The 16337-nt window shown below is 47.9% G+C and overlaps 1 protein-coding gene across 5 annotated transcripts in view; it reads right to left on the reverse strand.

The window, feature by feature from the left end:
• The window catches only part of ZNF385A (zinc finger protein 385A), a 147120-nt gene that overhangs the window by 28794 nt on the left and 101989 nt on the right, over window positions 1-16337 (reverse strand). For all 5 annotated transcript variants that reach the window (XM_035099965.2, XM_035099949.2, XM_035099939.2 and 2 more), the window contains 2 exons: window positions 14869-14979; window positions 11495-11660 (listed from right to left, as the gene is read on the reverse strand). In XM_035099965.2, coding sequence (XP_034955856.2) covers window positions 11495-11660; window positions 14869-14979 — 277 coding nt within the window. The remainder of the gene's footprint in view (window positions 1-11494; window positions 11661-14868; window positions 14980-16337) is intronic.

Raw genomic sequence — 16337 nt, forward strand, 5'->3', positions numbered from 1 at the left:
CCGCCCCCTTTCAGCACTATGCCCTCCCTTCTGAGAAGGAGCAAGCAGACATTTGCACAGCATTCCAGATGCAGCCACACCATCAGTTTACATAAAGGCATTAGGAGAGCAGCTGTTTTATTTTCAATCCCTTTCCTAATAATCCCTTGCATGGGATTCACAGCGGCTGCACACTGGTCTCACTGAGCTACTTGGCATAAGCTCACAATCTCTTCCCAGTCACTGAATATGCAAAGTTAGGATTTTTATTTTTTTTAGTTTTGTCGCAATGTGCAACATTTCCCACTTGCACTTAGCTCCATTTGCCATTTTGCTTTCTGGGTCTTCATGGTGCACCTTTCCCTGCCCTTCCCTGAGCTCGAGTTCCAACAACCTCTTGGTTCCCCATCCCTGTGCTAAAGCAATAGCCTATATATACAGGTGAAACTCGGAAAATTAGAATATCGTCGAAAAGTGCATTTATTGATCTGAAGAAGTGTGCATGGACACGAAAGCTCATACCTATGACAAAGTTAGTTGGTCTCTAAGGTGCTACTGGAATGATTTTTTTATTTTGTTTTGCATTTATTTCAGTAATGCAACTTTATATATTTTTTATTTTTATTTTAATGTTTACAAATGCTTTCTTTTGGAAATTCCACAGTAATAAAACAAATAGTTACAATAATACAAAAATAAACATCGCTATTACTTTTCATTAATTACATTCCATTTATAATTGATCCACCTAACGACAAATAATTACAATTACAACAAATAAAGGCTTGACATATCTTGCTTTGCATGTCATGCATCTATCTCCTAGATTGGTTTCACCTTTTAAGTTGCATTCCTGAAATAAATGCACTTTTCGACGATATTCTAATTTTCCGAGTTTCACCTGAAGGGGGTGCACACCTGTATATGATGGCTAGGGCTGTTGCAGACATCCGAATAAAATTGTCCTGACAGCCCAATATAGGCAAGACTGTTAGCTTTGACACCCTTGTACACAGAAAAAGTAAACAGCCCACAGCAGATGTCCAATGTGCCTGGATTTTCCAATGTGACCTAAAGCATTCCTGACACCTTCCTTCCCCACACAGAATGACCTGGATCTGGGAACAGGCCTAGCAGCAGACTCTCCCTCTGCAAAATGTTTTCTTCGGCACTTGCCATGATGTCGCCCCTATGCTTCACTACCTCAGTACTGCCAGCTGAACACAACCAGTTTTACAAATAAGTACACAAGGGTTCCTAGCCTCCATGCCCCCGCCCTCCAAAATTACTAGCCTTCTAGTAGGTTGTGTTTCTATGCTAGTTCTATGCCATAGAAGGAAGCTCCATTTTCTGTGGCTCATGCTGAAACACAGGTTATTCATCCCTTAGCAGGCAAGTGTTGCCCCCCCCCCAAAAAAGCCTTCTACCAAGTGGATTGGTGAAGTTCTAGAGTTACCCAGCCCTCCACCTCTGCTAACACTCTGCATTTCTATACTGGGAATTTTTTTTTTAAAAAAAAGGTTTTCCTTCCTCCATGGCTAGCACAGAAACCAAGTGACCTCTCCCACCTATGCTCCTGCTCACCTGCACAGAATTCCTGGTCACCTATGGTGACCAAGCAAAACTTGGGTCTCCAGTTGTTTTTGGACTACAACTCCCATCACCCCTGGCTAGCAGGACCAGTGGTCAGGGATTATGGGAACTGCAATCCAAAAACAGCTAGAGACCCAAGTTTGGGAAATACTGCCCTAAATGCTCTCAAGGCTTTGTGCTGGGGGCCTTCGTTTCACCCTGTCTTCCTTTCCGCCAGCTGGGTTTCAGCAGCAAAAAGAAGAGAATGAGCCCAGGCTTCTAGTCCTTTCAGCTGGGATTTGAACCTTCTTTGCTGTGGTTTAGAAGACTTAGGGAAGACATCGAGCATGTGACTCAACTCCCTCAAGACAAGAACCTTTTTAAGGCAAGCTAGCACTTTCCCGGGGCATTTGAAAAGGAAGGTGTTGCTCCCTTCGCCATGTAGCAACCCACCACAGCCTTGAGCCAGAAGGGACAAAGGGTCAGATCTAGAAATAAGGACATTTCTGCAGATTTCAGAGTTGGCGGCGAAACAGGTAGCTCCCAGCTCCAAATACAGGGCACCAATCCCCTCCTGACTCTCCTTCCTTGGTTTCATCTACCCAGCATGCTCTTCTGCCCTGCGGAAGCTGGAGACAAGAGGACTCATCCACGCTTCTGCTTGTCCCATACTTGCTGGGTGGGGAGGAGCCACTACGTTACCTTCCTGGCAGGGAAAGGAGGTTGGTGCAGGGCAAATACACCCTCGGGAGTGCCAGACTGACTCTGCCCATGTGTCTGCACCACGCCCGTCTCCGTGCCATCTCTCTCTCTCTCTCCCAGCAAGCAACGGCAATCCACCTGCTGGGAAACAAGTGTGGCAGCTCCGCTGTACCGGCAAGCCAAGCCTGCCACACACCTCGATTTGTGAGGGTGGGTGGGTGCCATGAGCTGTTCTGCAGAATGTCTCAGGCCGGCCTTGTCTATATGCTCCATCACCACAGGATCACAGTTGTTGCTCTCATTTGCCTCGAAGCAGACAGCTATTATTAGATCCAATTTTGAAGAATTGCAATCAGACTGAGTCGTGGATGGTTTCTCGGCTCAGGCAGAAGCCTGCTTGGCCCAGCTCAGTTGAAACCAAAGCAGCCCGGCCCAGATCCGTGTGTCAACAGAATAAACAGCGGCCCTGGCTCGGGAGCCAGGCATGTGCTCCGAATTATGCCGTCCCCCCAACAGCAATTATTTCATTAACACAGCTGCAGAAACAAGAGAAACAAAAAGGCTCCCTAGCTCAGCATGCAGCGTGGACAGCAAGAATGGGGCTAAGGCATTACAGTGGGCTCCTTTTCTGCAGAGAAGGGGGGTGGGCTTAAGTGCCACTGCCTAGTGACAGTCTCAAGTTCCTATAGATAAGGAACCTATGTCTCTATAGATGTTGACAGACTCCAACTCCCACCATGCCTGACCATTGGCCATGCTGGCTGGGGATGGAAGGAGCTGGAAGGCAGCAGGCACTCTGCTCCTCTGTTTAAAGGATCAACTTCTTCCATTAAAACACAGCTCTGGTTTCAACCTGGGAACTCCAGGGCCAAGAACGATGGATGCCACTGATCTAGGGAGCAGAGAGAGTGGGGATCTCTTTCTAAATGTCCAAATGGACAGAGGTCAAGCTAGCACAATCCGATGCCGGAGAAGACATGTGACAGCTGTGAAGAAGAGGAAATTCTGGCGTGTGCCCCTCTACCACCCTGTGGCACTGTGTTACTGGCCAAAACCCACTCTCATACAGAAGAGTACCCCCCCTCCCCTCCCCCTGGCTTAAGCCTGTCTGCAATTCCTGGCTTTTTATTTCAGATGTGTAGAGACAGGATGTTCTGGGGTTGAGCAAAGGTCCTTTCTTTCAAAACTAGTTCTGGTCCTGTATATTTAACAGCAACCTGACACAACTGAAGTCCTCCCTGGCCTGGAAATAAATGACGGAAGAAACTTCACCACCTCAATCTACATGGTTCAAACTGTTGTCAAAGGTGCAGGAACAGACCCTTAAAAGATAAGAAAAGCTGGCAGTCTTATCTCTCACTTGCATTAAGCCTAGACTCCCTATGCCATGCCTCTTTCCCCAAAAACCTTCACTTTATTTACTTCAAGGCTGTGATCGTGCCATAAAACAAAGGGTTTGGCTTGGTGCAGACGTGAGATTCCTGAAATTCCAAGCTTTCAATTGTTTTCATTTGCAAATTCCCAACTTTCAATTGTTTTCATTTGCATCTTACCCTGTCTGCCTTTCAGGATTTTAAAAAGGCGTGTGCGTGTGATACTGCACAGGCACCACACCCCACGAGACAGAACTTGTGAGCTTGCCAGCCCAGCATGTGGTTCCTATTCATACATAAGCATCGATGAACCCTAGCCTACCAGGCTTTGGTTGTCTGCTTTCTCCCGGAAAGGAAGAAATGTGGAAGAAATGAGCAGAATTGGGAAGGCGGACTTCCTGTCCCAACTGCATCCCTCTTCCCCCTCTCAAGAGTAATCTCACTTAATGCGCAAGCTGGTTCAGGGCTGGGACAGAAGCAGCGTTGGCAGGATGTAAGGAGCAATGAATGGGTGCTCTGCACCAAATGTGTGTGATGTCTGGTACCCATTTCAACCCGCAATCCCCCCCCCCAGGATCCCAACTTCCCTTCTTTCTTTTTAAATGAGTTTGTAATCTTTGTGGCTGTGCAGATAAGCTTGCAAATACAAAGGGAGTTCAGTTGTCAGTATTCTGCCCAAGTCGTCGTTCCTCCTTGGACTTGACCGCGCAGAATTAAGCAGAACCCCAGTATGCACACTTACTCAGATGATACAATCTGGTGTTTTGGAGCAGAGAATCTGGGACCTTTTGGCTGAAGAGACTATTCAGCCCTGAGTACCGTGAATGCTTACAATCAACGATTTCCATACCCATTTTAGTACACAAAGTTACTCCACATATCTAATCTTTTTACATCTGCATAATAGTACTGGCGAAGCTGTTCAGTGCTGCTCCTCTGTGACAGATAGAAACCAAGATAACATGGAGCACCAAAGGTTGCCAGTTTTGTTCAGTGCCTCTAACTTTCGTCTGTAAAATTCAGTGTTACTTTTCAACTTTCTGCCAGTTCTGAGCTTGAGTTTAAACATCTGAGCAACAGGCCAAAGCTTCATTTCCTACAGAGTGAAGGTGTCAAGTCTTTCAGGGAAAAATGGCTGGAATCAATCAAAAATGGCAACAAAATCAATAAGTGTGTTGCCTCTGGGACCCTCCGTAGTCTCCCAAACAAAGAAGGGTTTGCCAATACCTAGCAGAGAGGTACCAAGTTTATGAATGTTATCTATACAGCAGCACCATCCACAAATAGTGTGGTTCACAGAGGAGGGGGCTCCTCCCTAAAGGGGCTTGCAATCCAGAAACAAAACAAGAGGAAGGAAATTGAAGCTGGGGTAAACAGTAGAAAATGCAAGTATTGCAATGATTTGTAAGAACAGAAGAAGAGCGCTGCAGGATCAGGCCAGTAGCCCATCTAGTCCAGCAGCCTTTTCTCACAGTTGCCCACCAGAGGGCTATGGGAAAAACATGAGCAGGACTAACAGCACTCTCCCAATTTGTGATTCCCTCCGAACACAGTCATTGTGGCTACCGGTAGCAGCAGCAATTGATAGACGTAGCCCCCCATCGATTTGCCTAATCCTCTTTTGAAGTCATCTAAGTTAGGTCACTGCCTCTTGTGTGTGTGTTGGGGGGGGGTAGTCCCATAGTTCAACCATGCACTGCATGAAAGAGGACTTCCTTTGCTCTGCCCCAACTCCTCCCTCATTCAGCTTCATGCATTTAGGCTTCGACGCAGGGCATAGGGAGTAAGGGGGGATGTGCTTGCTTTATAGAAAATTTGGCTTTTAATTTTGTTCATAGCCAGGCTCAGTCTAAAGCACACACCAGCCTGAGCCAGTTTGGGAGAATAAGACCTTCACGTGCTATGTGGACTTGCACAACTTGAGTGCAGCACCTGGGCTCCCCTGGGATGGAGCCTGAAGGAAAGGTCTTGAACAAGAGCCCCCGGTGAGAACATGGCTTTGGAATCCTGCCTGGGATTGTTATGACAACATCACCAGCCAGAAGACACACATGGTGAGCATGCAGGGAGCACTGAGTGCTCTGTGTTGTTGTAAGTTACACCCTTCTCTGGTGAGTCACCTAGATGCACTTCTCATAATCCCTACCCCTTTCTCTCAGCCCCAATCCTGAGCAAAAAGCAACAGGGTCTTGCTCAGGAGAGGGGAGGGAAGCCCAAATATATACCATAGTTCTGAGGTCATTGGTGGCAAGATACCAGCAGCTTTGAGTAATTATTCCTATAATTTCTATGTCTCAAGGCAACAGCATCTGTGTCAAGCATTTGCTAGACCTTGAGAATATGTCCGGCAATAGGCTGATGGAGCCCTACAGAGTTCAGAGACAACTTATAAGATGGGAAAACAACAGAGAAAACTCGAGCTCCAAGCCGGCGGCGGGCTGTGCTTTTGCTGGTTCCCGCTAAGTCGGGGCTCAGCAAAGCGTGTGCTGCTGCCTTTGCTGAACCCCGACAGAGCAGGACTGAGCGGGAACCAGCAAAGGCAGCAGCCCGCCGCCGGCTTGGAGCTCGAGCCGGCAAAGGCAGCAGCGCGCGCTTTGCCGAGCTCCAAGCCGGCGGCGGGCTGCTGCCTTCGCTGGTTCCCGCTCCGTTGGAGCTCGGCAAAGCGCGCGGGAGCCGACTTCCGGTTTCCTCGCGCTCGCATCGGACGCGCTCTGCGGGAGCTCTGAGAAAAGCTCCGTGCATGAAGCTGCTGCCTAAGGGGTCTAGGGGCAACACGAGGCTAAGCGACCCCCTAAAAGCCCTGGGGTGAACCAGGGCGAAACAATAGCCTGCAGCGCGGCTGGAGGAGAAGCCCCTGAAGCCTAGATCTCCGACGCAAAGCGGAGGAGAGGAGGAGAAAGAGAGACTGACGTGAGTGAGTGATAGCGACGCCAAGAGGTAAAAGAACAGACTCACAAGGAAGGCAAACCCCAGCCCAGCGGGCTGCTGCCTTTGCTGGTTCATGCCGGGTCCAGCATGTCTTATTTTTGGGGGATGCCTTATATTTTTTAGGCTTCAGAAAATCGTGCCATGCCTTATTTTGTAGGGATGCCTTAAAATATGAGAAACACGGTATTTTAATCTTGGCATCAGAAACAAAGGAACCTGCTTTATATCAGAGCAAGCTATTTGTCCACCTAGCTCAGGCACCCCCAAACTTCGGCTCTCCAGATGTTTTGGACTACAATTCCCATCTTCCCCGACCACTGGTCCTGTTAGCTAGGGATCATGGGAGTTGTAGGCCAAAACATTTGGAGGGCCGCAGCTTGGGGATGCCTGACCTAGCTTCATAGACTTATAGAATTGCAGAGTTGGAAGAAACCCATGGGCAAAATGGATTTCCTACACCAGTTGTGGAGCCGCACCGTCACCACAAACAACTGAGATTAGGAAGCAGAACATATTTTCTCTTATTCTGACGCAGCAGCAGCTTCCCAGGGTGTTGGGCAGAGAGAGGTCTTTCCCATCACCTATGGCCTGATCCATTTTAGCTGGGGATGCCAAGGATACAGCCTGGGGCCTTCTACATGCAAACCTCAGCTAGGATCCCTCCCCATATAATCTAGGGGTGATCCCTGCAACTTCTGGCTGTGTGCTGTATATAGGCAAAAGCCACCTGCAGCAGAAGCGAAATAGAATTGCATACACACAATGTCAAAAATCAATATTTTTAAAAAGTTTCCCCCCCATTTTTTGCTTTTAAAATATATTTTAAAATAATTTAAAAGCATTGAGATTTATTTTATTTTTTTGAAGCGTCCAGAGACAATAAATTATTTGAGGAATCTGCTTCCCAAGGTAGCTTTACTGAGCTCACCCGCAGGTGGCGTTCAGGAGCAGGGCCGTCTTAAGCATATCTGGTGCTGTAACGCGAAGATCCCTCTGGCGCCCCCCCCCCCGTTTCCCAGTGCGGCTGTCTGGCGGGCGCAGCGCAGCGCCCCCTGGCGAATTGCGCCACCCAGCCTTGCCTTAGGGCCGGCCCTGTTCAGGAGTTCGGCAAAACAACAACAACAATCTTGTTTACACATGCATTTCTGGCCCCCAGCTGATTCCAGTTGGTTGTTTCATACGGTGCTAATACGCTTGTTTTCCCCTAGTTTTTGTTTTGTGTGTTTTCATCATTTTTTGGTCTGAGGCATTGGGGAAGGTAGATGAGGGGAGGGAAGAATGTGGAGCAACATGAGGTAATGCATGCAAATCAAACCATATAGTGACTAAATTTCTAAAAGGGGCTTTAATCCTCTAATCTGCCAACCTATGCCATTTTGTCCAAAATATTCTGGCAGTGCCAGCTCTATCATTAGGTAAACAGAGGTAGCTGCTTCAGGCAACAGAATACCCAGGGCTGGGGAAGGGACAGCAACTTGCCCTGAGCCCCCTAAACTAGCCTGTTTCCATCAGGGGTCGTGGAGGGTGCTGTTACTTCAGACGGCAAAATTTGGGGGCTCATTGCATGGCAATCAGAGATGCTTTTTCTGTGCATGCTCAAAGGCATGGCTCAGCATATTCTAGGCCTAACTCCTGCCATTCAGAACTTATTATGGGCTAATCCTTGGCCTGTTTCTAGGCTAAAAGGCAGAATATGAGCATTCATACCACACATTTAAAGCACTCTTAAACCACTTTAGCAGGCCTGGCTCACCCCCAAGAATCCTGGGAACTGCAGTTTGTTAAGGGTGAGCTAGAATTTCCAGCCCTGAGTGCTCACTGGAAGGACAGATAGTGAAGCTGAGGCTCCAATACTTTGGCCACCTCATGAGAAGAGAAGAATCCTTGGAAAAGACCCTGATGTTGGGAAAGATGGAGGGCACTAGGAGAAGGGGACGACAGAGGACGAGATGGTTGGACAGTGTTCTCAAAGCTATGAACATGAGTTTGACCAAACTGCGGGAGGCAGTGGAAGACAGGAGTGCCTGGCGTGCTATAGTCCATGGGGTCACAAAGAGTCGGACACGACTAAATGACTAAACAACAACAACAGAATTCCCTGCACCCTAAACAAACTACAGTTCCCAGGATTCTCAATGACGGTTAATCATGCTTTAAATGTATGGTGTGGATGTGACCTAAAGTTTAAAATACATTTTCTTTAAAAGAAGCCAGCTTGGCAATTTTTACGTACTGTACTGCTTCCTTCTCTGCTCAAGATCAACAGAGTGCCAGCCTGCTGAACTGGAGTCCACTGATAGGAAGCTTTATTTTATTAAATGTGTACATTTATTTTCCACCTTTCTTCTATTGTAAAAATCAAAAGTTGCCTACAGGGAGCTTCCAGATGGTCTCCCATCCAGGCACCAATGAGGAGGCCCGTGCTTGCTTAGCATTAGCAAGGCGTTTGCCTCTTGTGTCCTCAGACCATGCCCTTATCTGACACTATTTCATTATATACCGTGTTTCTCATATTATAAGACACGTCTTATATTTATTTTTTCCTCAAAAAAACACACTATGGCTTATTTTCAAGGGATGTCTTATTTTTTTCCTCCTCCTCCTGCCATGGCCGGTATTGCTGCTGCGCCTATCACTATGTCTTATTTTCGGGGTATGGCTTATATTCCTTGAATGCTTAAGAATCCTGCTATGGCTTATTTTATGGGTATGTCTTAAAATATGAGAAACAGGGTAGACTGGGAAATAGAACCCAGAAACCGACAGTTCTTTCTCCTAGGGTGGGAGCCAATGTAGGAAGATACCGGGGGTAGGGGCCAACACTCCCCAGGGACAACAGAGGGCTCAGACAAAAGTGCATGCTGGGAAATAGAACCCAGAACCTAACAGTTCCTTCTCCAAGGGTGGGGGCCAAGGTATGGAGATACATGGGGGAGGGGCCAACACTCCCCAGGGACAACAGAGGGAAGGGTATCCTACCGAAACACAGGGATGAGCCGGGGTGCAGGGAGGAGGGGCAGGATACGTCATGGACCGGGACGGGGGGGCCACAGGAAAGAACCACAGCAACGCGTGGCTGGGTCAGCTAGTTTCATTATATAGACATCATTTCTTTGGGTTTGAATGGCGACATGGCTGGTTAAGTGGTTACAAACAGTAATTACCCTCACATGTAATGCAGATTGAACATCACCCTGAAAGGGTTGGTTATGTCTGGGGGTCTATCTACATTTATGGGCTTGTCAAATTCTAAATGAATGTTAATTTCGCTTGGTTGAGTCATGCATTGTGCTTGTTTGCAGGACGTGTTCCTTCGTCGCCTTTTAAAATCACCTTGCAAAATATAGACTCTGCACACTCCCAGATGCAGGCATGCATGTGTTTACAGATACCTAGCAGAGAGGTGCTGAGTCTATGAATTTTATTTATACAGCACGTACAATACAGATCCAGAAGAACATCTTCACAGATTCTTCTTACCTGTTAAGCTCCTGGCTTAAGGTACTGCAGGGCATTTGGTGTTTTCTCAAAGGATCAAAAGGGGGGAACCTTTGACACTCTTGATGTTGCTGGACTCCCAGCTCCCGTCATCCTTGTCCACTGGGCCAAGCTGCCTGGGGCTGGTGGGACTTGGAGTCCAACAACATATGGGGAGTCTATTGGTTCCCCATCCCTAGGATAAAGTGTAGTGATGCGACAGAGAAAGCTCTCATTTCAGCTCTGGGTTAGATCCTGCCATAAAAACAAAATCCTCTTCTTGTCTTTAGCCTTCCTGCTACTGGCAAGGTGGCTTCTGTTTTTTATCTGTGCTCCCTCCCAGTTTACCAGAGTCCCCAAGGCATCTACTAGCCCCCCGCTCTTTGTTCTTCCTCCTTCTTTAAAGCACACAAAAGTTCTCAGATTAGCTATTGTACTTGGCAGCAGCATAGCAGGGAGGAGGGCGTCAACCCATCTCATCTGAGGTTGTGTGTGGGGAGTGCCGTGAGGCTGGGGGGAATGGGTTTAGTAGTTACTTGGCACCCTTCTCTACAGCTGGGAGGCAGAGTTCCCCAGGCGAGTCACTTGGCTACAGCCCCAGCTCCATTTCCACCGGCCATCAGAGCCGTGATCAATGTTTAATTAGATGCGATTTAATTACCCGCTTGCTCCTCCGTCACCAGTGCTGACAAGTCAGCTCAAGTTCCCAGCACCAAGAGGACAGGCGAGATGTCAAAGGCGGGATGCAAGAGCCAGGCCTTCCCTCCCCCTCCCCCTTCCGAGCAAAGGTTTCACCCTTGACCCTATAATTGATGCAGAATATGGCTAATGTCAACCCTGTAATTGAGGCGGGATATAGGCAATGCCCAGGGCCCTGTATTTCTTCCTTAGCCAGCATTGTCAATATTCGCCACACCTGCCCCAGAGCTGGCTGCACTGTGGGAAGGAAAGGGCTACAAAATCCTGCAGGGCATGTGGGGAGAGCAACACACTCTCCTCTTGGGAATGAAGGGCAAGTTTTCCCCATAGAATCCTAGTTGGAAGAGACCCCCGAGGATCATTCAACACCCTGCAATGCCAGAAATATGCAGTTGGCCCATACGGGGATCGAACCTGCAACCTTGCGGTTATCAACACCATGCTCTAACCAACTGAGCTATTTGACCACTCATTTGTTAATGTGACTGGGCTGTATTTAGTGGTGAGGGAAATGCTCTCTGTGAATGATCTGGGCCACACCTCTTCAGTTTTACTTCCTGTGTTTCAGGGCAGAGTTCTTGTATGGAAACGGGTCCTAGACTTGGGGTGACAAGTTCTCGAGCTCAGCTCTCTGGTGCAAATTGAGCCACAGGGAGCTCACAAAGCCCACTCACCTTCTGGGAATACATAGCACTTCAAACACTGCACAAACACACACTCTAGGGCAAGGCTCTAGGGCAAGACCAGAACGGGAAACTCAGTACCTGTGCGGTCAGAGTCACTCTCCCCGGTGCTGGAGGACGGACTGCCCACAGGCCCCGGTTTGTCTCCCTCGCGGGCTCCCGATTCCTTCTGCCGTGTCCTGGCTGCCTCAATTCCCTTTACTCGCCGGGCATGGCGGTTCCCCTTGTAGTGTGCTTCGGCTTGGCTCTGTGGAAAGGAGAAAGCACGTAAGCAATCAAGCAAACAAACCACAGGCCTAGCCTCTTAGGAATACTGTTCAGCTAAAACTGAAGCCAGATCACGTCGTGCTGTAAATCTGGAGCCCAGGGGTAGCCAAGCTCGTGCCTTCAGATGTTGCACTATGTCTCTCCTCATCCTCAAGTGTAAGAACATTATCGGGCCAACCAGATGCTTGTGAGAAGCCCACAAGCAAGACCCAAGATCTCTTTCCTCTCCTGTGGTGTCAAACAAGTCACATGCAGAGGCATATTGCCTTGGACAGTGGAGGTAGCCATTGATAACCTTATTCCTCCATGAAGGTGTCTAATCCTCATTTGACGCCATCACTACTTTTTGTGGGAGCAAAATCCAGAGAGAAAGAAGTACTTTCTTTTGTCTGGCTTGAATTCTGTCCTAAACCTTCAGTTTCATTGGATGTCCCGGAGTTCTATGAAAGAGGGAGAAAAACCTTTCTCTATCCATTTGCTCCTCATCGTCCAAATTTTTATTTTAACCGTTGGCCACATGGGCTGATGGGAACTGCAAGCCAGCTACATCTGAAGGCTGCCATGTCGCCTACCACTGCCATAACCTTTCCTGAGCATGTTAAATGCTCACACCTGACTGATTCAGGGTGACTAAGAACACCAGGAAGCCATATGCATAAATATATGTGAATTCCACGTACCAGCCTCTTCTCTTTGGAATGGCCAGCCTTTGTTTACTTGGGTTGTCTGCTGATGTTAAGCCACATTGTTTCCTGTGCAATCCTCCCCTGAGCTTCGCACACCCAATTTGTGGGTGATTCTGTGGACACAAATGCTGCAGCACCAGCCCTGTCCCATGTAGACAAGCAAAGCACCTTTAAGGCTTTCCAGGTTTAATGAATGTTTGCAGGGCCTGTCCGTTTTTTTATTGCCTGCTTGTGATTGCAGCTGGGGGATTAGCAATAAATAGCCTCTTAATTGCTCCTTGAATAGCCTCTCTTAATTGCGCTCTCTCCCCCCCCCTTTTCTTGGGGGAAGGGGGAGTGCTGAAGACGCTTTAATTACCTATTTCCTCTCATTATTCTTTCTAATTTCTTTCTTTCCATTGTTTTTATAGCCAAGCAACACTTCTGCTATCCTAGACGGCGTATTTCTTGAGTAACTTTTTAAAAAGAGTGTGTAATAGTAGATTAACGTTCTTTTTGCTTTTCGTATTTCCATGAAAAACTGAGAAGAAATTTTTAAAAAGTCTTTCGCCACTCCCCCATGAAATATAAACAACGGAGAGCTTATCCACATCTCAATTTGCCCACCCCCCCAATCCACCCCAGGAAACCCAATCTTAAGCACTAAATCGGAACAAATGGCAATCGGGTTTTCTGCAGACTGCTGTTGGTTCTGATTTAGCACTAAAGACTGTGTTTTCTGGGGGAAAGCGGCTGGGGGGGGGGCAGGGCAAAGGCAATACCACTCGTGGCCATGCCCATAAAGTGTGGGACAAGCAGAAAACTGCTCATACCTGTGCTTTCTAGGAAGTGTGGATGAGCCCTGAGAGAGGCTATTTTGTCACTGATCTCCCAAACCTGATTGACCATGCCATGAGCTTTTTGTCTCATCCTGTGCAGCTGGGATGGAACAAGACAATTACAATAAGGTTACCAGATTTTTTTTTCAATGAATCCGGGGACACTTTTCAACTTCAGTAGGAATGATAGGATTTCGTCAGGGGACTGATTTGTAAATCCAAGGACTGTCCCCGGGAAACGGAGATGTCTGGTAACCTTACATTACAAGTAACAGAGTTACTGCAACTGTCTGTCTTCCTAGTCTTCATCCCCTTGTGCGTTTCCACACTGCCTGTCTCACATAATTGGCTATTGGCACAAGGGAAATGACATCACACTGCAGGTCGTATCTAGTTTCATCCTTACAGTGTGAACCTAAGCAGGTTTCTTCAGAAGCAGGCCTCACTGATGTCAATGGCCCTTGCTTCCAAGACCGCAGTCATCCTTGGATCTTGAAGTTACATGACCTGACCTTGAATTAAATGGTTTCTCAGGTCAAACTGGATAACTATTTGTATTTTCCTTTAGAAAGCACCTTGGCTGACCTGCTCACATCACCTGTGGAGGGGCCATGCACTACATGTAGAACTGCCTGGGCACATTCCCAGGCATCTCCAGTAATAGGCATGGAAAAGATCTTTGCTTGAGACCTTGAAGATTGACTGCCAGTTAGGACAGCAATGGATTAGATGGGCCAAATCGGAATGAAGCAACTCCTTATGTTCATACACGTCAACCTGTGGGTTCATGAAGTGATGTACTTTGTTGCCTTCTTCATTTCATACCTGCCAAGTTGCTGACAGAGAAATAAGGGACCGGGCCGGAAATAGCAGACCGGAAGAAGCGCTGCCGCCATTTTGGAACTGGGCGGAGCAGCATCAAAAGTTGCTTCTGAGCATGCTCCGCCCAGTTCAAAAATGGCCACAGCGCCAGAATAAACCAGGAAAAAACAAAAAAAATCCGTTTTTTTAGCTAGGAACAGCTGGAAAAACAGGGATTTCCCGGGGAAAACGGGAGACTTGGCAGCTATGCTTCATTTTACGGTTGAAAATCTTGCCTTGGGACAAGAGGCTGGGCAGTAACCAACTTGGCCTTTGCGTCTTACAATTCAGATATGGAGCATAAGGCTTACCATTTCATAGAGGCTAAAGCAATCAATAGGATGACTATGTTCCGCCTCCACTGTCACAGGCAGTACGCCTCTGAATATCAGTTGCTGGTAATATCAGGAGGGGAGAGGGTTGTTGCGCTCAGGTCCGCCTTGCAGGTTTCCCACAGGGACATCTGGTTGGCCATTGTGAGATCAGGATGCTGGCCTAAATTGACCTTTGGCCTGATCCAACAAGGTTCTTCTTATGACATCATCATCATCATCTCTGAAACCAGCCCTACAGAGACCCCCCACATTCCAGATTTCTCAAACCACATGCCATTTCCCTGAGCCTCGTTGAGTCCCTGGCTTGCGTGAGTGGGATGTGTCCTGAGCAATGTCTCTCAAGGGATCTTCAATGGGATTTGCACTTCTTCTGCCCCTCAACGGCTCACTGCCGCTCTCTGAGACCCACCACCACGGACCACACAGCATGAAAAAGCTATTAAGGAGAAGGGCTGGGACCTGGTGTCGCCAGATCCTCCAAGACTCACCTCAGAATTGAAGCGGATCTGGCAGACGTTGCAAGAGATGATTGGGCGCTTGGCCTTGGTTATGGGTACCCCAAAGGTGTGGTTGATCACTGCTTTCTGCACTGGGTCCATCTGCCAGAGGAAAACGAGGAGGAAGAAACGGTGGTCAGCGAATATAGCCTGCTATGCCTACAAGGCCAACTTCCTACCAACTAATCTAACTGAAGGTAAAACCACGTAACCCTGTCAAGCTATGGCAGCTACTTTTGAGGCTTCTGAGCCAGACACCCAATGATGGTGTCATGCGCTGTCTGTAAATCAACAAATTCCAGCAGGGTGGGAATAGCCCTACCTTGGGCTGGGAGAGGTGGCCAAGATTTCAGAATTAACACTGAAAGGTTACATTTGACTATGATTAGCTTTCCCTCCCCCATCACTGCTGCGGGCAGAGAATTTGGATTTTCTGCATTAGGCAATGAAATGTCTTGGGCTGCCACAGAGCTGAGAGAATTGAGCAAATTGCTCCCCACCCCCATTCGCACCATTTACACAGAGGTTCTATGTATGTGATAATCCCAGGAACTCTCAGGGGGAAACGGAACACTAAGCACTGGACAGTCTTCAAGAACAGAGAGATAAGGCAAGGGTAAGTAAGGAACCTCTGGCCTGGGGGGGGCATGCATTTGGCCCCAGGGCTCTATCCGGCCCTCGGGACTCTCCCCAGCCACTTCCCTCACTGGGCCTGAGTCAAACTTTCCTCGGGTGTTTTTGCCTGGCTAGGATCTATCCCTGCTTGCATGGATGGAGGCTACAGAGAGGTGTGTGCAGAACAAAGGAAAAATGGAAATTCGTTGCTTGCCCGCTTTTGCCTCTGGAGGCATGTGGCCCCCAGAAGGCTCCCCAAAACAGAATGAGGCCCTCAGGGTGAAAATAAGTTCCTCACATCTGGGATCAGTGCCGGATTTAGGGTGTTGTGGGCAGTTCCCCCAGAAAATGGCACTGAGCACAACAACAGCAATCTATATTTATATGAGTACCTACTCAAAGTTAGAAATATTGGGGGGGGGGCAAATTTTGTCGTTGCTCAGGGCGCCATAATACAAAAATCCGCCCCTACTGGGACAGAAGCCCAGATAAATAATGGTTTGGCATAGTTGTGGAGGAGAGGACCAAGATCAGGGAGGAGGGAGAACCCCACCAGTTCGTGGAAATCTCACTAGGGACACCTATGACTTATTTCTATGATGACCTGGATTTACATATTATACCAGTCATCCATATGCTGTGGAAATCTCTATTATATTGCCCTTTTATTGAGAATCCCCAACTGGACAACACCCTCCCCCACTTGTATTTGATAATTTTCACTTCTTCCTCTTAATCACCGCCACCCTGTAACTTAAGACACCTCGATTTCTCTCATTTCCTATTGCTGATTATAGGACAAAAGCAACCCAGAGATCCAAATGAAAAGTGAAAACAAAGCATAA

The sequence above is a fragment of the Zootoca vivipara genome, chromosome 2 (genome assembly GCF_963506605.1).
Source record: "Zootoca vivipara chromosome 2, rZooViv1.1, whole genome shotgun sequence".
NCBI lineage: Eukaryota > Metazoa > Chordata > Lepidosauria > Squamata > Lacertidae > Zootoca > Zootoca vivipara.